Below are 24606 nucleotides of genomic sequence, written 5' to 3'. Positions count from 1 at the left end.
GCTGGGAATTACGCTATTAGGGCGAAGCCATCCCAAATTTACCACCTTGGCGACGTCATATCCCGAAAAGAGCTGCGCCGGGAGATCGACGATCTTGCATCAACCCAGGGTTGACGAGGAGATGTCGATTCCCGTAGTATTCAATTCCACTTCTCCCGTGGCAGCACGCTCGTTATCTACTCCATATACATTATGGCATGTTGAGATCCGTTGCGTGCTTTTTGCAATGTTCCGCAGCGACAGCTCAGCTTTCAGCCTGGTTTTGGTTTTTTCGTGCATGCGTCTTTAGCGACCTTGCACTTGACTCGCGCAAATCAAAACGTGAGCTCTGATACAAGACCTGGTCAATTGTTGACCGGCTGTGATCCTGCATTGTTATCGTGGTAAGGAAGTGGACCACGGGGTGAATCCTGAATGGCGAAGATTTACTGAGACCTCCCTAGTAACCGATATGGTAACCGGTGCGTTCTTGCATGCTTGCGTTTGAGAGATAGCGGAATGCCGCAAAGCCCCTAGGAAGCTCCAACCCGCTCACCTCCGATGGGAGGAGCAATCATAGAAATAAATAAAAATAAAAATATCTGCTTAACTGAACCAGCAGCGTGTCATGATGGACACCACTACGAGCCAGACGAGCTGCATGAGTATGCTTCCCAGTTGTTGGCCGCATATGATATCCGTCGAGTGCTGGGGCTGTTCCAGTTTATCCCTTCTCTTGCTCTGTCTGTCCCTCACACACTCTCTCTATTATTCCGCTCTTTCTCTGTCTTTCTATTCTATTGCCAAGGTACGTATTTTTCTCTCTTGCTCTCTTTTCTCCCACTCGATCTCGTTTTTGGTTGTTGAAATTTGATAATCACTCTTGTTCCACGCGGCCGTCGCCTGCAGCTGGCTTATTTGTTTTTCCGCAGTTGGTCACAAAGTAGCGTTAGAGCTGTAAATATAGAATACGTTCCCAAATTCCTCTTCTTGCCATGCCTTGCTTCTAAACTCATTTTGTTTTTGATTGTCTTGCTCTTTGGTTACACTTCTTCTTCGTCTTCGTCTTCGTCTTTTTCTTCTTCTTCTTCTTCTTCTTCTTCTTCTTCTTCTTCTTCTTCTTCTTTTTCTTCTTCTTCTTCTTCTTATTGCTGTTGTTGTTGTTGTTGTTGTTGTTGTCGTCGTCGTTGTTGTTGTTCTTCTTATCTCTGCGTTTTCTCATTATTTCTTGCAGAGATGGCTATGACTATCCCAGCGCAACAATCAGACAGTGATTCGTTATACTTCAAAGATTCTGTATCCTGGAAACCTCCCTATTTTATTCGGCCTTTCGTCTCAACAACAGCAACTACAAATGCCGAATCTTCGAGGGAAAGTAGCACCATTCAGAGCTTCCACTCAACAGCAGATAAACTGTCTGTTCTATCCATGGATCTTGGGGCTGCAGAATGCCAGCCATCGTCAATCAACGAATCCACTGCTAGCTCTGCAACAAGTCCGTGCTCACATTCATCGGACGCTGATTGGGCAATTCCTGTGGTATATACGGAAACGGTGGAGGCAGATAGGAGTTCATTGAATCTGGCACTAAAAAGGACTACTGAATCTACCGAAACCGCTGATTTTTTTGAGGAGTTTGAAGAGTTGACGACTACTTCCTCTAATGGCATTGAAATTTCACAAAACGAGTTAGACGTACCGTATCGAAAGGAGAGGGACATACTGCAATTCCGAAAGTGGATAAAATCGTTCCGCCGAAAAGAAACAAACCGCCGAAAAAGCGTATATTCGTCAATCGAGGGCGCTTCTGCACTCATTGACGGCGATGCAGTTTCTTCTATGCCTTCCTCAAAAGCGGATACAAAAACACCCTCTTCATCAATGAGGTTTGTTACTGCTGTAAAGACGGCATCAAATACATTTGCCTCTCTTTCTATCGCAGGTGGATCCACCAGAAGAAAGTCTAGTGGCGGCACACTAGATGATGCCACTGTAACAAGAATGAGGGATCGCAGATGCGCACTTGAAGAATTGATAAATACAGAAGAGTATTACATCGCAGATTTAAAGGTTTTGATGAATGTAAGTTTCGGACCGCATCTTTAAAATAGGTGACTGTTTCATTTGCTGAGCGTGGAAAGCTCTATTTCTCTGTGCTCAATGATTGCGATTGCATATCCGCAGATGTTAAGGACGCCATCAAACGCAACGTTGCCGAAATACTTGATCTCCATGAGAGCTTGTTGTCGGAAATCTTTCGCATGCTCCCTGCTGCGTCACACCAAATTCAGAATTATAAAGGGAAGTTTCTTGATATCAGCCCGCAAGTAGGTGAATTGGAGAGGACACACATTTTGTCAAACCCAGAGGCAGCCGCTAAAGTGGCAGAAGTGTTCGATAAAATGGTGAGCAGTAAATTGTGTGGTAACATTGCAACTGGTCCTGATATTCTTTTGGGGGGAGGGTACAGATGAGAGGGTTCTTTGTCTACGAAGAGTACTCGGCCAAATACGAACTCGTGTGCCAAGATCTAAGCCAATTTCGCGGTCAATCATGGAATTCATGGGAGAAAGGATGCGAGATGCTGGCTGGAGCAATAAACTCGCCAGACAATCAACGGGAGTATGGGAAGCGTGCTCTGACATTAGATGATATGCTTGTTAAGGTATGGAGATTCTGTCCCTAGAAAATATACTGGATTTTGAGGATACTTACTGATTCCCCACCTTTCGCAGCCCATACAAAGGATATGCAAGTATCCTCTGTTTTTTGCGGAGATAGTGAAATATACGCCAGCAATGGACTGCCCCCAAACAAATAGACTACTTGAAAAGGTTCGTTATCGACTGGAAGAGACGGCATACCAGATTAACACAGCAAAACGCGAGGCACCAAGAACACGAGAGAGGATAGAGAAGACATGGTTGTTACAGGATCGAATAGACTTTCAGGAAAAGGTAATTCTACTCCATCACACAACTGATATTTTCATGCTTTCTATGAGTGAAATCATGCCTAACTAGCCTTGCGATGCTTTCACAGTCCGGATTTTCTATACGTCTTTTGGGACACATTGTCCTGTGCGGTGTACTACATGTCGTTTGGCAACGGCAAACAGGCGTAACTGGGGAATATCTAGCTTGTTTATTATACAAGTCCTACCTTTTGTTGGCGACAGTTTCAAAGGCAGATAACAGGTATAGCGTGAAGTTCGCTATAACTTTGGCTACCGCCCGTATTGAGGAGGTGAATCAGGGCCGAGGTCGGTTTTCTAGTTGTCTTTAGAAGCTCAATCTCTGATAATTAAATCACAGGGTTGACTTGTCATTCTGCGCTTTTCTCATGGAAAATCATATTCGAGGCAGGACATCGAATTTACGAAATATTAGTCAGTGCTTGTTCAGCGAAAGAGGAGGAGGTATGGAGAACTCAGATATTGGACAGAGCGACAGCTGAAAGCAGAGACTACCAAGAGTACAGCTCAACGAACTTTGATCTTTTTGGTTCAATGAATTCCGATGTGAAGCCGATCGGAACTGTCTTTGGCCGCCCTGGAACTTTGGTCAGGCACCAATCTCTTCATCGTTCGGGAAGCGATCCAAAATCAGATGTCGCCAATGTTATCATCAAAAATACTCATGCTCTCTCCGAAGTCATTTGTTCGCAGTCAAACGCCCCTAGCATCAATAGAAGTCTTTCTGTTTTGAGCATCAATCGAGTGCCAATTTTTTCACCCAAGCGCTCTGATAGGAATAGCATTGAGGCAAAGCTAGCAGATGTTTGGACAAAGGATATGCTATCCTTTGGATCGATGGGCCCCGGAACTCGAAAAAGAGCGGACACAAGCAACCTTATGAAAAGGTTGTCTGTGGTTAGCTTGGTATCAACAGTTGCAAGGAAATCTATGCACAGTTTACAGAGCTATGGGAGTCAGTCAGAGGCCTCGTCAATCCAATCATGTGAATCTGGGGATGGTGATGATTTTAATGCTATTGGGAAAAGGATGGCAGGCAGCTCAGTGAAATCTAAGCAACCACCAAAAAATGTTCCGAACATTGTCCCAATGAAAAGGGCATTCTCGTTTTCAGCCACAGGAAGGAAAAACAGCAATGATTGGAAAAATACTTGGCGTAAGAGTGCCTCTTCTTCTAAGGATGATAAACGGCGGCTCCCGATGACGCAAGAGGATGTGAGTGTTACTTATGAGACAGCCCCCAAAATTCTTGCACCGATGGCCAACAATCCAACAACAGATTCGGAATTTGGGCTGTCAAGGGAGTGTTTAAAAGATATCTCGAGCACTGCTCTTAATGATGTCACAATCCCGCCGCCACCTCCACTAAACTCCTTGAAAATACAGAGGAAAAAAAGGAGTAACGCCCCAAGACCCAATTTGAAAGGGGCTTTTCAGAGGAGATTTTTTAGCAGAAGCACTGCACGATAGAGTGCTGTTTTTAGTGCTAACGCCACTACCGCCGCTGCCATTGTAGCCATCGACTATCTTTTTCTACCATTGTCCTTTCATTGCATCCCATTTACTATTTCTTTACTGTTTGACTCGTTTTTATCGGCGTCTCGAGGTTTTAATCTGGGTTTGTGTTTATTTTTGTTGAGGCAAACTCTCTACTGCCTCTCTGGATGCAGTTGAGATAGTTATCGATTATCAAAACTTTGTACATGCGTAGGCAAAGAATCAAGCTTACCTTGTGCATTGATTATGGTCTCTAGGCGGAATAATTCCGGGTTTGCTTTTTCTTTCCTTAGTTTCTCTCCTTCATTTCCATTTCCTGACTTTGGCTCGGCCAGCCGTTTTCTTCTTTGTGTTTTTCGTAAAGTGTTTATAACTTCTTGATAGCCGGCCTTTTTTATGTTTATCTACCACCACTAGATGTAAAAAAATAAGTGTTGACGTGATTTGTCGCTAATTTGCATACCCCAAGATAATTAGAAATATCATTGACCTCCTGGGAAGCATCAGCTTGGAGCTCTGCAGCAATGCCAAATCAAACGGCATCCCTGTAAGTTCCCTGTAAGCATCTCAATATGAGCTTTATCTTAACCGCACGTACACAGTCGACCTATTACATCGCCTTTCTTTTAAAAAATTCTACATGTGGGGGCGCCTGCACAGCAGCATGGACAATGTCGGGTATGTATGTATATGCTGGATACGCGCAGTGCCTTCAGTTTAGTGTGAACTTCTGGGGAAACTAAAGAACTGTAACAGTACATATATAGATATATAGATAGCGGCGACCCAAATGAATCAAGTCTGTGAGGTTGCCCTATTCGATATCCGCCCAATTGAGTAGAGTAGACGTCTTGAAACGCATCCCCCCACCTATGTACGTAGCCCCCCCCCCCCTTTTTTTGCTACTCGCGATTCTCAGCTTCCTTTATTCTAGAGTATGTACCTACATAGTTTTTCTCCCTTTCTTTCCTTCCATTGTATTCCAGCGTCCAGGCATCCTTCTTTCTTCTCTACTGCTTTAATTACTTTTTCCACCACCACCACCACCACATACCAAACGCCGGCTGATAGCGGTGAAGAACCAGCCAGTTCTGGATTAATCAGCCAGTCGGTCAATCAGTCGTTCGTTCGGCAGGCCCGATACAAAGCTATCAACGCCTGCTCTGCTTATCGGTTCCAAAACTCTACGTTTACGTTTTTTTTTTGTGTGTGGGGTCAGTTGGGTCACAGAGTGTGTACAGTATCCGGTAGAATTATTGCGAAAGTCAGAACTAAAAGGGTGGGTTTCTTGGCCCGTGCTCACTGCAAAAATTCCTTTGAGGGCCAATGGGACTATCGGGTCACGGAAAACCCACTTTCGCATTAATTCTACCAGAATCTTATGTAGGTAGAGTAGGTACCTACAATAAGCACTCTGCCTACATACTCTACGTACTCTACGCACGCACTCCACCCCGCAACCCGCATAATCAGGTATTTGTACTGAATCGGTACAGACTCTGGTAGAAAGTGCTGTTTGGACCGTATGTAAGTAGACAGCTCGAACTGCCCCTCCCACTTCTGCTCTCAAGCGAGAAAAGAAGTAAAGAAAAGAGACGACGCAAGCTTTTCCAAGAGTGAGAGTAGCCCAATGTAGAGTTTGTACCATACCATTCGGAGACTTGTAGCTGCGAGGTTATTTATAACCCCTCCCCCGCCAATAGCCGCACGCCGTCGCCCCGGGCACGGGGAATACGTTGCCCAAAGCGGCCTGCGCGGTCATTGGCTCCCCCCTTCCTGCTACTGCTCATGTTCAGCCCCGCACGTGTGTTGCGCGTTCCATCCGATACCTGGCGATGGGATACCGCGCGTGGAAACCTGCCAAATTGCTTCTGTGGGCATTTCCATCCATCCCATCCACCTAGTTAGCCAGCTAGCCCGCACACACTTCCATCTTCTCTCTCTCTCTCTGCATGACTCGTGCATATGCACCGATCATCAACCCACTGCATGAATGGATCCTTGCCTACTGCTGCTGGCTGGCTGGCGGGCTGGTTGGAGACGAACCAACAGAATGGGAGACCGAGAAACCCGGATCAGCGCTCCTTTGCCAGCTGAAAGTAAGAAAAACTGAAACCCGATTCCGCATCCCTATTTTCCCAAAGTTCTTCTCTCGCTTTGCTTTTTCGGTTTTTCAGTTTTTGGAAACTGGGTTGTCAGTGTGTGGGTGTGTGAGTGTGTGTGTGCTCGGATCGGATTGGATTGGACGAAAAGTGCAGGAACAAAATCTTGTTATGTAATTCCAAGCTGGTGGGCGGGCACTGAGTGAGGTGCTCTTTTTTCTTCTGTTCGCCCGGTCGGTCGGTGAAGAGTGAGGAAAAAAAACACCGCTGCGGCTGCGGTTGGTCGGTTGGCCGGACACACGCGTCGGATGCGGTGCGATGCGATGTGCGAGTGAGCGCTCATGTCGCAGGCCTCTACCGTACTCGAGTCTACAAGGGTTGGGGGTATCTGTGCTACCTAAGTGCCTATGTAGCTATGTCTCGCTCGTCGTGCCCGGACCAGGATACTCCTTCAGGTACCGGTACCTACTTGCTGTCTCACGGCAGGTGCTATATAGTTGTTTTGTTGTCGGCGGTGGGAAGGCTTGTCTCCGGTCCGGCCGGTCACACACCTTCTTATGAATTTGCTTTTGTGGGAGGCGCTGAAACAGACTGGCTGCTTTTCGGTACCGCGTTTTTTTCTTTCTGCCTTGTCGCTAGTGGGAGAGGCTTGGGTCGTATGTAAAGTATGTACATGTACCTCTATGTACCTCTATGTATTTACCTACTCTAGCTAGCTAGAGATCAGGACGAAAACTCTGGTCCATGATTCATGATCCTGCAGTCTATTCACAAAAGATCTGTCCTTCTCTTGTGTCTTGAGACTCCCCGAACCAAGCTCGTCATCTAATGCGAAACTCGGCTGGCTAGCTAGACACGTCTCATCTTAGCTACATGTATCTTACGAGGACTTGCGGTGGAAAAACTCATACGCAGCGCCCGGAAGTCGGACTTGTCATCTTGGTACCAGATCTCATCATCAGAAACGGAGGCAGGAATTGACGCTTCCGGCATATCATACTGCAGCAGCACTGCTTGATGAGACCCGGTCTTGAATTGCATAACTTGTCTTGGTAATCACCTTATCTAGATCATCCTGCTCCTCCAGTAGGTACATTAGCTCGTGTCTGTCCATCACCACCGCCGGTACTCTACTGTGACGATGAGTGGGCGGGCTCGGGCCTCGGGCCTCGGGGGTGGAGAAGCAATCACCCACAGGCCGGAGATATGTGTCTGATCCCGTGCAGCAATTCTGGGCTAGATAAGTGTCCATGATGAGTAGTAGAACCTTACACGTGCTGAATGGCGCGATACCGTTCAGTATTGTGTCCTGGGTGGGTGGGGCATGTTAATGGAGTAGAACAGCTCCGGAGCCCTTGTGTGCTAACGCAGGAATTTGCTCTTTTGCTTGGCGGGGGGATATCTGGTAGGACCGATCATTGACCTACCGGGTGAGGGAAAGAGCCTCATTAGCCGGAGAACAAGGAGTGCCCTCTTTTGTTCTAGCCAGAAGTGATAATGGTATGCAGTACCCTGTGAAGAGGAGAAAAGAGACGCTCATAGAACTTCTGTTGTCTGCCACAAAAGTATTCTAATATAGTATCTCTGGGAGTTAACTCTAACCACTCCACCGGTTTACAAGTGATATCATTCCTACCGGTGATGCCTTGCCCTCCTTAATTAGTACACGAATAGGTTCTCAGTAGGGTTATAAACAGAACAGACCGAGTCATCGCGGAATTCAAAATGCACCGACTATAACTTCCACTTGAGGACAATTGTAAACCCGCTCTAGCTCTCCTAGTTTACTAGAATCATGGATCGTCACTTGGGCTTCATGCACATCCATATTTGAAATCGGTATAAAAGCATAAAATCATATTTGACCTTTATCTAAAGTACCCACTTGAGATTGTTCTTACACCTTCGTTAGATCCAAACTAATGATGGGCACAAGACGAGAACAACTTTTTCTTGAGACTTGACCTCGAGATGAGGTAATACCTGCGAGGGCAAGACTAGAAGGACTTTCATTTTGATCTCGAGACCTACCACAGGCGTATACAAAATTGATTTTTTGCCCAACGAAAAAGTAGTTTCAGACAAACCTAACCATGGCAACTTACCTCATTTGGTGACCTTTTCTGCACATATATATCACAGCAGCTCTGCGAGACCGCAAGACCACAAGCAAGAATAGGTACCTGTACCGAGATGGGCAATATCTGGGCTATCACAATCACAATCCGAATGAGACTACGGTCGATTTAGTCTTGCCTTGCCTCGTTCCCAACACTTCTGTGCCTGGTACAAAACAAAATCTCTTCCCTAGATAATTTCCTACGTTCAGGTGTTATAACTGAGCACTGGTACGGATGCTGTTTGAACTAGTTACCGATTTAATTTGATTTGGGAGCTTTATCAGCTCAGTCGTTCGAGCTACTGTTTCCCAATCACCAGCTATTATCACCTTAAGCGGTTTTCAAGAATCACTAGAAACCAGGTCTCCAGGGTATGTAGTTATCAATCGAAAGTGTTAATAAATGACAGATGATTCTTTAGAGACGTGGATGTGTACATGAGACTTGATTCTATCGACGGTATCCACCTTGTTCTCTTTCTCAAATTTGTCAGTGTCAAAGGAAAGACTTGCTGGTACTTGCCTGTTGAAGAGGCGAGGAGAATAAACATAGAGTATGGCTATAGCATTTCTACCACCGGCGTGTTCTAGGGACATTCCGAAGCTTGGTGAACGCAGTTTAAACACTTAAACCCACTGATTGAGGCTAATAAACAGTAGATCTTCCGCAAGCCCACAAAGCCACGCACTTCACATTAGTTCCACCAAAGTGCTGTATCAAACAGATTAAGTCATCCATAGCCAATACTCCCCCGTGGAGCACACCTTACTAGCTAATGCCGCACTCAAGCATGAAATCATGTCCCATCACACTTCATTTATATAGCGGCCGACGCCATTGACAGCTTAGAGTATACGAGAATGTCTGTTCCGCGGATTCCACTCTTTATATCTGCTTTTTCCCGGACCTTTGTCTGTCACTCGGTCTATTTCTTAGTTCGAGTGACCGCTCATGATCCAATAACCCAAAACTCGAAAAGAGTCAAAAATAGGCTCCCGCGCACATATAGTGACGCCGAAGAACTCTCCTTAATCTGGGGTGTTTAATCTGGCTCTAGTGGCGCGGTGTCGAGAACATTGTGGCAGGACGGGCATAAAAGACCTATGGGTGCCGAGCAGCGAACAGAAGTACACTTGATTGATTGGTTGGTTGATTACTTCATTAATTGTGCAGAAGTGCATTTCAGTGACGGACAGAAGTGCATTTCAGTGACTGAACTGCGCTATTTTGAACCCAACTTTTCTCCCCATGACGCACTGAAGATAGCTCCCTGACCCAGTACCGTAAGGTGGGACATGCACAAGTATTTTTTTACAACACCGCGCTCCGTTTCCGTGATGTTCTCACACGGGCGTTATGTTTCCCGCGCGCGCACCCTCGCAAGCTCTGGGCTCACAACTATCCCACGCCCCACGGTTCCCTATCCCCCCACTCCCCCCCCCCCCCCCCCCCCCCCCCACCCCAAGAGAACCCCATCTCTAGACCCCGTGTTACCTTTAGACCCCATACCACCCCCCCCCCCCCCCCCCCAAACCCCCAGCCTCTCTCTTGACCCCGAGAGCTGTCTCCCAGCTCTCCACCCACATATGTCCACAAACCACACATAGAGAGGCCCCGAACCCACCATGGTCCTCTATCTACCCTGCAGAGCAGAGAAAGACGTCCTTGAGTCACGGATACTCACTCGGCTTTCCCAGCCGGACGGGGCGGCGAGATTTGAAAGGTATTGTGGAAACCGCTGCGCTGGTCGAGAGCCCCTGACCGAAAAATAAACGCAGTGGAGACGTAGGATGCGAATTGGGGGGGGGTGGGGGGGGTGGTTGTCACCGGTGAAGGGAGAGCCCCCGGGGAGCGGGTGGTGCGGAAAGGAATAGGGTTAGAGCGGAGAGAGAGAGGCAGTGGAAACAGGGGGCGGGGGGGGGGGGGTGTTGAAAGTGGAGGGAGGAAAATAGCAAAGAGTGGCCCCGCGGGGGGGGGGGGGGGGAGGAGGAGTCCTGGCGGAGGGAGAGAGTCAGAGTGCCGAATGGCCGCGCGCAGGTATTCCCGAGATTTATGTAACTCTCGTGCCCCACATCACTCATCCCCGGATTATATGGGGGTGAAGGCACCTGGAGGGAGGGAAGGGTCATCTTTACCATCTACCCCCAGCACACACAGTTATTTCGGGTTCCGTAGCAATAGTGGCGTATGTGTTTGTGCATGCCCCCCCCTAGCCTAGCTCGAAAGAAAGAAAAAAAACAAAGTACGACAGCGAGGCCGGCTACGGGGGTTCGATTCGATTTTCCCGCTACGGAAAACCACTTTTTTTTTTTTTTTTTTTTTTTTCTTTTTAACATCCAGCTTTTTTTTTTTGAAAGAGGAGAAAATTAAAAGAGTGAATGAACCAGACAGAACAAGCTGATTTGCTTTTTTTTTTTTTCCCTCCCCCAGGCACACGCCTACCGCTACGGTAAGAGAGGGGAGGGGGGAGGGGGGGGGTCATCTTTTATCTTATGTGTTTTTCCTCAGCTAGGTTCTTCCCAATATAATAGCCCGCCGCTGGCTTTGGCTTATATACATGGAGCTAGCTTGCACGCGCTTTCTACAGCCCAGCGGATTCCAGGGTGTTTGCGTCAGCAGCTATCACTCGGCGCCAAGCCACCCACCCACGCAAGCAATGATCACGGCACATCGTGCATAGATAATCACAAGTCGTGACCACAGAGGAAGAAGAAGAAGAAGAAGAAGCTGGTAGATACATAGTACATATGTAGGTAACTACATGTACTTAACAATATACATACATATGGTATCCGCTACGTTACATGCCTTGAAAGAAAAGAAAAGGTAGCTTAACTACATGACAGTGGGGAAGGGAAAACAGTTGCAAGTCTGGGCTAATGACGGTAATGATGATGATAACGATGCTGATATGTAACTATGTAGCTAACGAATGGTATAGAGCTATGAGCTATGCTGCTGCTGCCAATAAATAAGACTTTTTTTTTTTTTTCAAAAAATAAAATGAGGGTTTAAAAATGGGAAGAAAAATAAAAAGAAGAAAAAACGAAAACACCAATCCCCCAAAACTCCCTCAAATCCACAACTTTTTTCTTTCTCCCCCCCCCAATAATAATAACAGAAAGCGGGGGGGGGACACCCAAAAGGCACATCAAGCCGCCTCGCCCTCAACCTCACTCTCCACCCCACCCCTCCCCTTCTTCCTCCCAAACAGCCCCTTCTCCCCCCCCTTCCCGCCCCCCACCGCGCCAAAAAAACCCTCCCTCTCCCTCTCCCCCCCCCTCTCCTCCTCCCTCCTCCCAAAAAACCCCGCCCCCTTCCCCCCCCACGGCAACGGACTGCCACTCCCCGCAAACCCCACCTCCGCCGCCTCCCCCACCCCCTCATCATCCCCCTCCTTCTTACCCCGCCCAAAAAAACCCCCCTCCTTCTTCCAATTCGGCAGATTAAACTTCCCCGTGGACCCCTTGCGGCTCAGCGCCCCCAGCCGCCCCAGCAGCGACGAGTCCTTCGCCGCCCCCTCCGACGCGTCCGTGCCCACGCTCCGCAGCGAGTCCTTCGACCGCGCCGCATCCGGCCCATGATGCCGCGCCTCAAACGTCGGCGCCGCCGGGTTCAGCCGTGGCGCCACGGGCACCGCCGCCGCCGCCGCCGCAGCCGGCGAGAACCAGCTATGGCCCGACGTACTGGCCGGCGAGATGGGGCGCGACGACGACGCGGGCGGATACTCTGTCCACGACGCGAGGAGGCTCGAGCGGTTTCTCGGCACATTCTCGTGTGCGGCGATGGCAGCAGCAGGCCATCCGAACGCGGCGGGGACGTCGGAGCCGGGGATGGGCAGGGTGGTGTTGATGTCGAAGGATGCGATTGACGACGGGCGCGAGTCGAAGAGGCGCGCGGGCTCGATGGGGTCGAAGGAGGGGTTGAAGGGGTTGAAGGCGGTGCGGCGGCCCGAGTGTTCGCTGTTTGTGCGCTCGAGGCCGGGCGCGGGGCCGGGGGGGCCCTTCTTGAAGCGCGCAAAGTCCCAGGTGCTGCCGTGGGAGCCGCTGCGGCGGCGGGTGCCGATGGGGTCGAGGCCGGGCGGGTGGTCGTGGGATTTGGGGACGCTGCGCGATTCGGCGTTGGTGAGGGTGCCGAGGAGGGGGCCTTCGAGCGGGATGGTCTTGCCGCGCTGGCGGTTGAAGGAGTTGGAGAAGAGCTTGACGAAGCGGCGGCCGCCCGAGACGGACTCGGGGGGGTTAGTGGACGGGGTCTCAGGTAGGTGCGGGAAGAGCGGGATGTGGTTGAAGCTGCTGCCGGGCGAGGACAGGCGCGTTGAGGCCGACCCCGAGGATTGCGGAGAGGCGGTGGTGGTGAGACCGAGGCCGTCCAGGTTGGGGTTGCGGTCTTCGAGGTGTGGGGAGCTGCCTTTGGGGCTTGGGGGAGAGTCTTCGAACGAGAAGAGATTGGACGGAAGCAGAGAGTTTGCAGTGGGCGACATGGGCGCGCCCCCGGTGATGCGTTCGAGCTCCATGGAGGCGGACATTGGGTCGTCGCCTTGGTCTGTCGGGGCGGCGCCATTGGCTATGTTGAAGAACGGACTGGGCATGAGGGCCGTAGAGAAGGCGTTCCCCATGGGGCGCTGCAGATGCAGGCTGTTGACCGACTGCGTATCGGAGAAGATCTGGTCCTGCGACGGGAAGGAGTTGGTGGAGCCGGAGAGCGTGTGCGTTCTGGACTTGCGGTTCCGGTGGCGGCGCTGCTTGGTCTTCTTCTGCGGGACGGTGTCGCTCTGGCTCCCTCTGCGGCTTTCCGAGGACAGGAGATGTTCCTTGGAGCGCATGTAGTCAATCTCCGCCTGTGGGCTGTCAGTAATGATCGAATTGCAGGAAACCATTTGGGGGGGGACTGACCGCCTGGTAGCTGTTGTAGACATTGACATATCTCGTCTCCAGCTTTCTCTGGCGCACCTTCCATTCCCGCTCCTCTCTCTCGTCTTCTGCGATCCTGACGCTCTCCTTCTCGTCCTCGACCTTCCACTGCTCCCTCCGCGCCTCGGCAGCCTTGATGGCGCCGATCAGGGACCTGATCTCCTCTTCCATCTCCACAATGTTCTTCTGCAGCACCTTCATCTCCTCCCCGAGTTCCGTCTCCCTCTTCAGCGCATTCTTCCGCGCCTCCTCCGCCTCCTTCTCCACAGCACCGACCTTCTCGACCGCTGCCGCCCTCTCCTCATCCCACCGCGCAGAGTCATCGCGCATCCTCCGGATCTCCTCCTCTTTGGCCCGCAGGGCCTTATCCGTCTTACTCCTCAGCGCCTCTGCCGCCCGCTTCACCTCCTCCAGCGAGCGCGTCTCGCTGCGGAGCTTCTGGCGGCTAAGATCCTCCTCATTCTTCTTCTCCTTGAGCAAGTCCAGCTCCGACCTCAGCACCGCCTCGGCGCTCTTAAACTCCTCCTCCGTATGCGCCAACTGCGAATCCACATCGTCTGTATCCCTGCGCACCGCCTCCAGCGCGGCCGTCAGCGTCTCCACCGAGTGCTGCTCCTCCGCGGCCGCGGCCGCCACCGCCGCGCCCTGACCCTGCTGCGCCTGCTGCTCTGCCGCCGCAGCGGGCGAGTTCCTGCGCTGGTCCGCGGACCCCTTTCCGGCGCGGCGGTGGTGGTGGGCGTGCTGCGGCTGCGGGTGCTGCTGCTGCGGCTCGACGTGGTGCGAGTGGATGCTGGGCAGGTCCTCGGAGGAGTCGGTCTTGGGGCCGACCGACGACTCGGCCGACGACGACGAGAGCGACTTGCGCCGCGTGCGCAGGCGGATCAGCTGGCCGGGGGCCTGGAAGTTGTGGGCATTGGCGGCGATGACGCGCACGTTGTAGAGGTTGTCGGGGTTGAGGCCCGTGACGGTTACGCTGGTCTCGCCGCGCTTCTCGGATTCGCCGACTGTGTGGTGGGAGGGGGCTTGTTAGTATATATTGCCATTGCCTTGGAATGTGGGCGAATTGGGGGGGGGGGGGGGGGCGGCGGCTAACCGTTGATTCCATTGATCTGGATGATGTGCTTCGCCACGGACCCTGCCTTCTCGGGAAGGCTCCAGTGCAGCGTGATTGTGTCTGCGGCGATGCCGTGCAACGAGACACGCGGCGGAGCGGGCAGATCGAGACCTAGAAGCTTCACGAGCGTCGGTATCGGGATCTTGAGCAGCGTCGATGCTCTATAGCACATCCTATTTGCCATCAGTTTGCTGCCACCGCAGATAGCGTGTGTGTGTGTGTGTGAATGAAGGCTTACCATGCCAGGGCGACAATTGTGCCAATGATGACGAGAACCATCACGACGTGCTAATGATTGCGTAGTTGCTGCTGCTCCGTGGTGAACCTGATCGATGGACGGTGGATGATGTCGCCTACGAGGGGAGGGAGAGAGAGAGACTTCACGACCTGCTCAGGGTCTGGTGTGTGTGTGCGAGGTGAGGTGTGTGTGTGTGTGTGCGAGGTGAGGTGAGGTGTGTGTATGTGCGTGAAACTTTACTTGGCGAGGACGCATATATGAAGTGCGGGCGATTCTGAACAGCAGCAACAACGACGACTACTACTCGCAGTGAAGAGACTGGAGAAGGCAAGAGAAGAGACTGTGCCGGCGGGGGCTTAGTCACATGGAGTACACACAGCGCGGATTACGTGATCTCTGAGTGATCCGAGTTACGCCGCTGCGGTTGGATGTATCCAGTGAGATACGTGATACATGTATGTGGCTGTGGCTGTGCCTGTGCCTGTGCCTGTGGAGCGAGGTGCAGGGAGGGCGATCCTGGGCAGAGAGGAAGGGGGTCTCTCTTGTCTCGGGCGCACCAGGACAGAAGGTACTTCCTCTGGCTCCTCTGGCTCCACATGCAGGCGGGAGTGCTTGAAGCCTAGAGTGCATCCTGTAGCTACATGTACCTATGTACCTATGTACTCTAGAGTGGCTGTTAATTGATTGCCATATCTGCCCTCATCTGTCCGTGTCGCACCTGTGTTACGCAGCACCCACCCACCTTTCTCTGGATTTAAGGTTCTGTCTTGGTCTGGCTCTGGAATACTTACGCGGAGCAGATGGATGTTGTGCTGGCAGCACGCAGGTTACGTGGCTAGCGAGCGAGGACGAGGAGGCTGGAACGATGCTCGAGAGAGAGCACCGGTCTGGAGATATCGAGACTCTACATACATACATGTGCACACTTTAGAGCATGCACTTGATTCTGGCCATCGTTTACTCTGGCGTGGACTCGGGGCCGAGACACGGCGTTTTGAGCAACAGGGGCTAGGTGAGGTATCAACGGTAATATCTCTGTCTAAATACATGTAGGTATTCTTCAACACTTCGGCCCACCTAGGTATCCCAGGGTTAGGGATCCACGCACCCACTACCCCGAGCACGCACGGAGGGCTCTCGGACGCCCACAAAGTCAAGTGTTCGGGCCGCAATTTCCACCATCGGCACAAGCTCTTCCGAGTTGCACATCACATGGCTCCCGGCTGTTATTGTGGGGGGGGGTGTAAGGTATCGCCGAGTGATGGGATGTGATTCACAAAGGCCTAACTCCAATCCATCCTACCATGGCCGTCCATCAATTCCACCCCCATTCAGTCGATTCACTGGTAACGAATCCTCCGCTCTATATCTACCCCACAGTTGAACTCGTCGTCCGTATCAAGTATCCACCGGGGGCCAAAACTATGTTTATTCTTTGACATGGCCCCCCCCGCGAATTAAGGCAGTAATATCATCCGTAACCCACAGCAAGCAAGCAAACCAAGACTTACGCCAAGCCTCCCATCTCATCCCAAATTGCAAACCACCCAGAAGTTAGAACCCTTACCCACCTCCCACCACCACCACCACCACACACAAAAACAACGTGTGGGGAAAACCCTAGCTCGACCGACAGATATTTGCTTTTTTATGAGTACCTCCTCCTACACACGCAAACCCTCACGAGGTTTTTCTTCCTTTCTTCTAGAGTTATGCGGTAGGTACATGGAGGTTATGCAGCCAGCTAGCCAGCGTCCAATCCGGGCGTGGAAGGGGCGCAAAACAGGATTTCTTCCAGAAGGACCTTCTTTCTTCCCTTTCCCGTCCGTTCTGTTTTTGGCTTTCGGTAGTTTTGTCGTATGTAGCTCCTTGGCTAGCGCTCATGGAGACCAAGATGCAGCCAGCAGCCAGCAGCCAGCAGCCAGCCTGTGTTCCCTGATTTCGTCCGGCGCCGGAGAATTTGAAGGGCACAGCGGCGCGCGGGGCTAGAGTAAAAAAAGGTATGTGTGTGTGTGCTGTGGTGCGGTTTGAAACTCAATCCTGAAATCTGACATCAACGGTCCTGTCTGCCGGTCGGCGTGATGTGATGTGATGGATTTATTTGTGGAGGAGGAGGAGGAGGAGGCTCACACACAAAGCGAAGAAGCGAAACAAAGCAAAACAAAATCTCAACAACCAGATCAGGTGGGCGACGCCTTCAGGGTCGAGACCCCAACCAAACCAGCTAAGTAAACCGGGTTTTTTTTTTTAATTCGCCGTAAGGTTTTTTTTTTTTTTTTTTTTTCCCCTTCCTTTGGCGGGGGAGGAAAAAATGAAATAAGAGGAGATGGAGGAAGGATGGCTAGAGGATATATCATCATCATCATCATCATCATTCATCATTCATCTACTCTACTGGCTGGAGGGAGCGGAGGCTCCATTGGAAGCAATCGTCTGACCAGATTGGTTTTGTCTTGCATCATTTTGCTCATTTTGCTTTACCCGAATTGCTTGCAGGCGGAAAGAAAGAAAGAGAAAGAAAAAAAATAACTTTCTCAGAATCTAAAAAGTTGCTCGACCGATGGGGCAGCTGAAGAAGAGATGGGGAGCCGCAATGTACCGCCTTGCAGATGGAGGGGGGGAGTGGATGACTGTCTGCCTACTCTGCCTACATGGCAATGAGTAAGAAAAATACCTGTACTCTAGAGCAGGGAAAAAAAAAAACGTTTGTTGGGGCCCCCGGCAGTAAAAGGGCTTTTTTTTTTTTTTTTTTTTTTTACCTGGCGACAAGATAGACTGGAGGACCTTTGGGTTTGTAGAATTGGGTAACGTATCGCACAGCCAGCCCAACGTAAACCCACCACTGGCACCACCCCACCACCCAACAAGCCACAAGGGGGAGGATGAGGATGCGAAAAGCCGTTTCACCAAAAACAGTTTTGTGGGGATTTTCTTTGGGGTAGTAGCATACCAGACATGTTGTTCGGCTGTCACAAGCAAGCATTTCGTTGTGCTGCTGCTCTCGGACGTTGGGCTTCCGTGAGAGTGAAGCGATGGTTTTGGCTGTTCATTTTGCTTGCTTGCCCAGGTTTGTCTTAGGTTCAGATCTCCTCAACAAGAAATAACTGCTCAACATCCGGGGCAGGTTACGCAGCGGCCGTTGCGAAGGGCGGCGGACAGGGCAGGGCAGGCTGCATAGACTACACTACGGTACTACTACCGCTAGGTTACGTCCATGATGTAGTGTGCTGAATATCCACAACCCCTAGTTGTTGCTCTCCAACAAGGTCTGTCTGATGTCTGATGTACTTACCTAGGTACACCTACTTAGAGTGCTCTGCTCCCTGCACGCATGTGGTTGGGTTACTTACCTATCTCTCCCCCATATCCTCCTCCACATACCGGGCCCTCCTTCCTCTCCACCACAACTACATACTTTCATATACTCACCACCACCCACTACTGCTGCTTGCATTACCACCACCACCACCACCACAACCACAACCACCTGCAGCTGCAACTCCCCCCGAACGATAGAGAAGAGAGCAGATAGATAGATAGAGAGTGAGGTAGATAGAAGAGAAAGATACCTAGAGAGTGAGAAAAGAAAACCCACCCATCTCTCTTGCCGGCAGCCCCCGTTCTACATACCTATCCAAAGCCCACATACATACAACATACCTCTCCCCCCCCCCCCCCCCAAACCACAATCACTTTACGCCTTGCAGCCCTTTTCCCCTCCGTCCCTTTCCCTCCCAAACACGTACATACATACAGACTACATACAAACAAAACAAGCATCGGCCAGCCACATCTGACAGCTTCTCCTCCTATCTATAGTACCCACACACACACACTCACCCACTGCGACCTGTCATAGAAATACTATACAACATCCCCCCCGCCCCCTACCCAACTGTCTCTTCGCTCTCTGTCTCCGTCTCTTCCACTACCACGACCGACTACAGTTTCTACAGTCTAAATTGACGGCCGGTCTTAAACTACTACTACTACTATGCAGTATGTCAGGAGTCTCAGTGGTTCGGTCTCAAAGACCTGGAATTCGATAAAGTACATTGCCTCCCCCGTAACCTTCTCACACCCCCCCCCCCCCCCCCCCCCCTCTTCTTCCCCTAGGAGCTCTAGTTGACAAGTTTCCCACCACAGTCCCGCTACACTAAGCGGTGCTATCGACGTGATTGTAGTCGAGCAGGAGAATGGTAAACCCCCCCCTCCCCTCCCCCGGCTTCTTTGTGGGGGCCCCCCCATGCTTACCACCGGGAAACCCCATAGGCGACCTCGCATGCTCCCCGTTCCACGTCCGGTTCGGTAAATTCTCGCTCCTACGGCCGTCCGAGAAAAAGGCGAGTGCCCTCTCCACCTCTCTCCTTTCCGCCCCCATCAGGAAGTCGAGGAAGGGGGGGTCTGACTGTGTGAGAGCAGGTTGAGTTCCGCGTGAACGGCGTGAAAACAGACTACCCTATGAAGCTCGGCGACGGCGGCGAGGCCTTCTTCGTGTTCGAGACGAGCCATGCCGTGCCGGCGGATATGCAGACATCGCCGCTGGTCTCGCCGTCGGCGAGTCCTCGCTCAATGGCCACCGTGCCCGATCCGACGACGTTACAGGAGCCCGACTACCTAAATATCGGCGATGGCGCCGGTCTGGACAAGGACTTTGAAGGGGCCCTGCCAATTAACCCCAGAAGGGCGCAGAGCGATCTCGGTATGTGATGTGTGGGCGGCGGCGGCGGTGGTGAGATGGGGGGGGGAGGTGTTGGGTCGGGTTTGCTGATTTTGGTGAGACTTACCAGGAGGACTTACGCCGCTGAGCTCGTCACCGGAGAACAACCGCCCCGCGAGCGGCGATTGGAGCGGCGCTGCGGTGCACCTGGAGCGCAGCGCGTCGGAGGATATACTCCCAAGCAGCAATCGGCGGTACACGCTTTCCGGGAATGGCGGGGGTCCGGTGCGCACGCGGTCGCCCCCGCCGCTCGAGCACGCTGCAGCGGTCGAGCGGGCGTTGGCGCTGTCGCGGAAGCTGTCGATCAGTAATATCCCCACGCACATCACCGACAAGGGTGACGTCATGTTGGACATAAACGGGTACAACCTCGATCAGGAGGAGTCGCTGCAGGCTGAGATGATTGCGCGCAAGATTCTTGCCGAGGAGCTGGACGGCGACTATGACATTGGGTCACTGATCGCGGCCGACAGGAACGGGAACCTGTGGATCTACTCGAGCGAGGATGCAAAGGAGCAGGCGAGCCGTGAGGACGGCGGCATTTCGCACATGTATGAGGCCGTGTCCGATCAGGGGTATTCGTCGGACGATGCAAAGAGCGATTCGTCCTCTGGGTATGGGAGCACGAGAATACAGAGATTGTCGACGCCGCCTTCGACACCCCCGCTGCCGGGGCAGGAGACTACCGATGACTCAGTGAAGAATTACGCAAAGACTCTGAGGCTCACATCGACGCAGCTCAAGAGCTTGAACTTGAAGCCGGGGGCGAATGAGATCAGTTTCAGTGTCAACAAGGCAACTTGTACTGCTTACATGTATGTCTGGAAGCACGATGTTCCGATCGTGATTTCAGACATTGATGGGACAATCACAAAGTGAGCTTACCCCCCCCCCCCCCCCCCCGCGTTCCAATCAAGATTTTGGGAGTAAAAATGCTTATCGTGGGTTGTAGATCTGATGCGCTGGGCCACGTCTTGACCATGATTGGTAGAGATTGGACGCACCTGGGAGTAGCAAAGCTCTATACCGACATTGCAGCAAACGGATACCATCTGCTTTATCTGACCAGTCGGGCTGTAGGGCAGGCAGACACCACGCGGAATTATCTTAACGGGATTGTACAGGATAAATACAAATTGCCAAAAGGACCGGTGATCATGAGCCCGGATCGGACGTTTTCCGCTTTGAGAAGGTGTGTGGTTTTTTTTTTTTGTTTCCCCGCTTGTTTGCTTCTGCATAATTGAAGTTTTTCTTATTTTTTTTTTACTTATTTTTTCGCAATCGTGCAGAGAGGTGTATCTGCGCAAGCCCGAAGTGTTCAAGATGGCATGCCTGAGGGATATCTTGAATCTGTTTGGGCAGAACCATAACCCATTTTATGCGGGTTTTGGAAACAGGCTTACGGATGCGCTGTCCTACCGTTCCGTCAAGATTCCCTCGACCAGGATCTTCACCATCAATTCGTATGCCGAGGTGTCACTAGATCTACTTACGCTCACAACGTATAAAAGTTCATATGTAAACATGAGGGACCTTGTGGACCACTACTTCCCGCCCGTCGGGCTACTGAGCCAGGATGAGCAGTACACGGATTTCAACTACTGGCGCGAGACCATTCCCGATCCGGAGGACTTCTCGGACAGCGAAGAGGAAAACGACGAGGATGACGAGGATGAGGAGGATGAGGAGGAAGAGGAAGAGGGTGAGATGGGCGAGAGCTACTATGAGTCCGAGCACGGCATGGGCGAGAGCTACTACACAGAAAACGCCGAGGACGGCGACGGCGAAGAGGAATATGACGATGAAGAAGAAGAAGCCGAAGCCGAGGTTGAGGCCGGGGCCGATAATGCCGAAGACGACGAGGAAGAGGGCGAGCTCGATGACGACGAGGATGTCAAGCTCGCGGATAACCATGTCGAGGACCAGGACGATGTAGAAAAGGCGAAGGAGCGGAAGTCCATTGCCTCCAAGATCCCCGGTCTGGGTCTTGGCAAGATTGGGCTCAAGATGGATATCGACCAGGGGAGGCTGCACCAGGCCGTTGAATTCGTCGAGAAGGAGATGGGCGGCATTGCCGACGAGGTTGTCCGTGAGATCCAGGTGCTGACAGAGAAGAAGGAGGAGCCCAAGACGGAGGAGGAGAAGGAGCCGGCCGGTGAGGGCATCGGTATCTAATCGATAGAGGATGAAGAAGAAGACCAGTGACTTGTAATTTTTGTTTTAGCCCTTCCCCTGCCCCCCCCTTTCTCGTTCTCTTTGTTGGAATGCTCTTTTTATTTTTTGGATTATGGGTGTTTTGTTTTGTGTTTGGAGTAAATTCATTGGGTTGCATTATTCATTAGTATTTTTTTTTTTGTTTACCCTCTCTTTCTTTTTCTTTTTTTCCTCATTGTTTTTCTTACTGTTTCTTTTTACAATCATCATGAGTTGGTACATTGTATTTTATCTCACCTGTTTTTTCTCTGCTTTTTTCCCCGTCTGTCTGTCTGTTTGTTTTGCATTTGGGGGGGGGGTGTTGTACATGTAGATACATCTTCTCTCCGTCCATTCGTGGTGATGGTGGTTGGTGGAACTCGTGTTTATTATAATTCGTTGTCGCCGTTGTTCGTTATTGTTGTTGGGCAGCATAGCATACATGCGCCGTAGACATTTCCATTTTCCATTTTTTTTCTTTGTTCTGTCAGCAGGAAGAAAGAAAAAAGAGGAGGTACCATTGCACAAAATACAATACAATACAATACAAGAAATCCTTTTTTTCTTCTCTTCTCTCGACCGGCTGGAAAGTCCATCCGGGACACGACTGCTCACTCGGATCGCTGTTCGTCCGAAATGTGGAGTTGTGAACCCCCACTCGCACCCGCTGCTGACATGTGATTGCGGCATCGCAAGGGTGTGGGATAATCTGGGGTTGTGATTGGGGCCGGTGGTGGGTGTGGTGTTGTGTTGCCGAGGAGGTTGTGTGTATGCGGGTGGTGGTGGCTGAACCGAGGTGGTGGTGGTGGTGGTGGTGGTGGTGGGACGTGTAGATTAGATATATCTATCTCCATGACGTTGCACCCCCCCAGATCTGTCACACCGGTGAGCGGGATCGGCGAAAGGCTTCTTTTCTGCTGATCACAGTGGCAGGCGCTCTCTCGGTATCCTCCTGGTGCCGCTGCCGGTGGTCGATCTTTCTGTTTTGGGGGTTCCCGAGGAAGGATGATTGTGGCTTTGGGGGTACGGTGTTAGGAATGATATTTGGTGGGTGATAATAGTGACGTAGATATAGGTGGTGGGCAAGTGGGACGTTTTTTTTTTCTGATGGGTGTTGGGGATGGTGGGTTGGGAGGGTGGTGGCCGATGGGGTTGAGGATATCGAATGTCCGTCATGGGGTGTCACTCGAGATGGTTTTTCCTCGCTCCGGGGCAGTGGGGGTGGGGAGGCTGGGTGTGTATATACATGTATGTTGCTGCTGGTTTGAGGTGGGATGCGGGTAAAAACAGGCGCCTGGCTTTGTTGACGCCGGGTTCATGGGCGGTCACTCGGGGTGTGGGGGGTTTGTTAGTCGGTTTTTCGGGACAACAGTGGAGAATACATGTATCCAAGCAGTAACTCATAATATATATTGTTTAGAGGAATTACTTGTGATTCCCCATACTTGCGGATCATAAGGTACCGGGTACCACTCGGGTATGGATGTTGGGTGCCCGGCTTGTTGGCTTTTTAGCCGCGTGCGGGACAGCTTTCTGTTCTGTTCGGTGTAATATGGCGGAAGTTGCGTTACGGGCGGGTCTGTTGTGGATCGATACCGGACGGAGGTAGGTTATAGTTCGGAAGCTGGTGTGGTGGACATCTAGCTGCTACCGTGCACAAATCACATCTTGACCACCGCCACGTAAAACCCCCCAACTTCGCCAACAGGTCCTCCCTCCAGTACATCACTCGACCTCTGCCTCTATTCCCCCCATTCACGAGCTGCTATTTGCCTTGCCTCTCGTGCCACCTCCTCCTAAAGAACTTCAACGAGGCTGGGCCGACAAGACAGGACGATTTACTCTTCAATTCGACACTTCAAAGCCTGGAGTCAAAAAAATAAAATAAAAATGTGGTTTTCCGTAGCGGGAATCGAACCCCGGCCTCGCTGCCGTACTTGTTTCCTTTCGAGGGCATGCACGAACACATACGCCACTATGGCTACGGAACCGGAAATAACTATGTGCTGGAGGGGATGGTAAAGCTAGCTTTCCCCTCCAGGTGTCTTCCCCCAAGATGTGAAGTGAACTAAATCCGGGACGAAAGTTTTACCCGCCCATCCTACTATAGCACTAAATCGAACTCTTGATATGATCCCTTTTTGAACCCATTAATCCCTTCGTGTGTTTTACCTACCAATATACGCATGGTCTATGTCTATGTAGTTTTTCTGGCATATTGGCTGCTAGCTGGCTGGCTGGTGGGTGGGGAGTATGTAGGTCATGTGTGCACTTGTCGCGCACGGATTCTTGGAATGTGGTACGCTTGATCATGAGAGGTGTGTACTGGCCCACTTGCCTTTTACTAATATTAGGCGCGGAGACCATCGGTTGCTATATGTACATTATAAAACTGGTTTTTTCGAGCGTCGGCGATAGTTGACGTAGCTCATACTCCGTTTTGAGCGTCGGTCATGAGGTATCACTCGGACGAAGAGACGGCATGTTAGGCGCCCAGCTTTGGCTTGGGCGATGGCGAGGTTAATCGGGGCTGCTATAATGGCTTTTTGCTCTATATGTAGCTGCCGGTGCAACAGAGTCAAAGTTTTGTTGCGGGTGGGTTGTGAGACACTAGTGTGCGTTGTGATTCGGCAGCTTGGCAGATGGATTTGACGTCTGCTATCTGGTTACAAGTTCAGGCAGCCATTTGTGAAACGTTACCCTGTGGGCTTCCTTTTCATCGTTGACTCATTGATTGTATGCAGTTACCCTGGGGGGGC

General features: G+C 51.3%; 4 protein-coding genes across 4 annotated transcripts; 2 read left to right on the top strand and 2 right to left on the bottom strand.

Annotated features, from left to right (window-relative positions):
* Positions 1-991: 991 nt before the first annotated feature.
* Positions 992-1201, bottom strand: H6S33_003541 (uncharacterized protein; the record flags this gene model as incomplete). The annotated part of the gene is made up of 1 exon (XM_044834894.1): positions 992-1201. The coding sequence occupies one exon, from the start codon at positions 1199-1201 to the stop codon at positions 992-994; it is 210 nt and encodes a 69-aa protein (XP_044691902.1).
* A 14-nt stretch (positions 1202-1215) lies between these two features.
* H6S33_003540 (uncharacterized protein) lies at positions 1216-4423 on the top strand (the record flags this gene model as incomplete). The annotated part of the gene is made up of 6 exons (XM_044834893.1): positions 1216-2061; positions 2121-2384; positions 2450-2644; positions 2715-2936; positions 3136-3241; positions 3294-4423. 6 exons carry the CDS (start codon positions 1216-1218, stop codon positions 4421-4423), a joined length of 2763 nt encoding a protein of 920 aa, XP_044691901.1.
* Positions 4424-11823: 7400 nt separating this feature from the next.
* Positions 11824-14975, bottom strand: H6S33_003539 (uncharacterized protein; the record flags this gene model as incomplete). The annotated part of the gene is made up of 4 exons (XM_044834892.1): positions 11824-13509; positions 13565-14586; positions 14676-14869; positions 14935-14975. 4 exons carry the CDS (start codon positions 14973-14975, stop codon positions 11824-11826), a joined length of 2943 nt encoding a protein of 980 aa, XP_044691900.1.
* A 3953-nt stretch (positions 14976-18928) lies between these two features.
* Positions 18929-21829, top strand: H6S33_003538 (uncharacterized protein; the record flags this gene model as incomplete). The annotated part of the gene is made up of 7 exons (XM_044834891.1): positions 18929-18984; positions 19081-19133; positions 19207-19277; positions 19357-19636; positions 19725-20529; positions 20607-20846; positions 20944-21829. The coding sequence occupies 7 exons, from the start codon at positions 18929-18931 to the stop codon at positions 21827-21829; spliced, it is 2391 nt and encodes a 796-aa protein (XP_044691899.1).
* Positions 21830-24606: the final 2777 nt, after the last annotated feature.

The sequence above is a fragment of the Morchella sextelata genome, assembly GCF_020137385.1.
Source record: "Morchella sextelata strain SCLS chromosome Unknown scls_15, whole genome shotgun sequence".
Taxonomy (NCBI): Eukaryota; Fungi; Ascomycota; class Pezizomycetes; order Pezizales; family Morchellaceae; genus Morchella; species Morchella sextelata.
The sequence above is the reverse complement of the archived record's forward strand: the minus strand, read 5'-3'. Positions and strand labels throughout refer to the sequence as shown.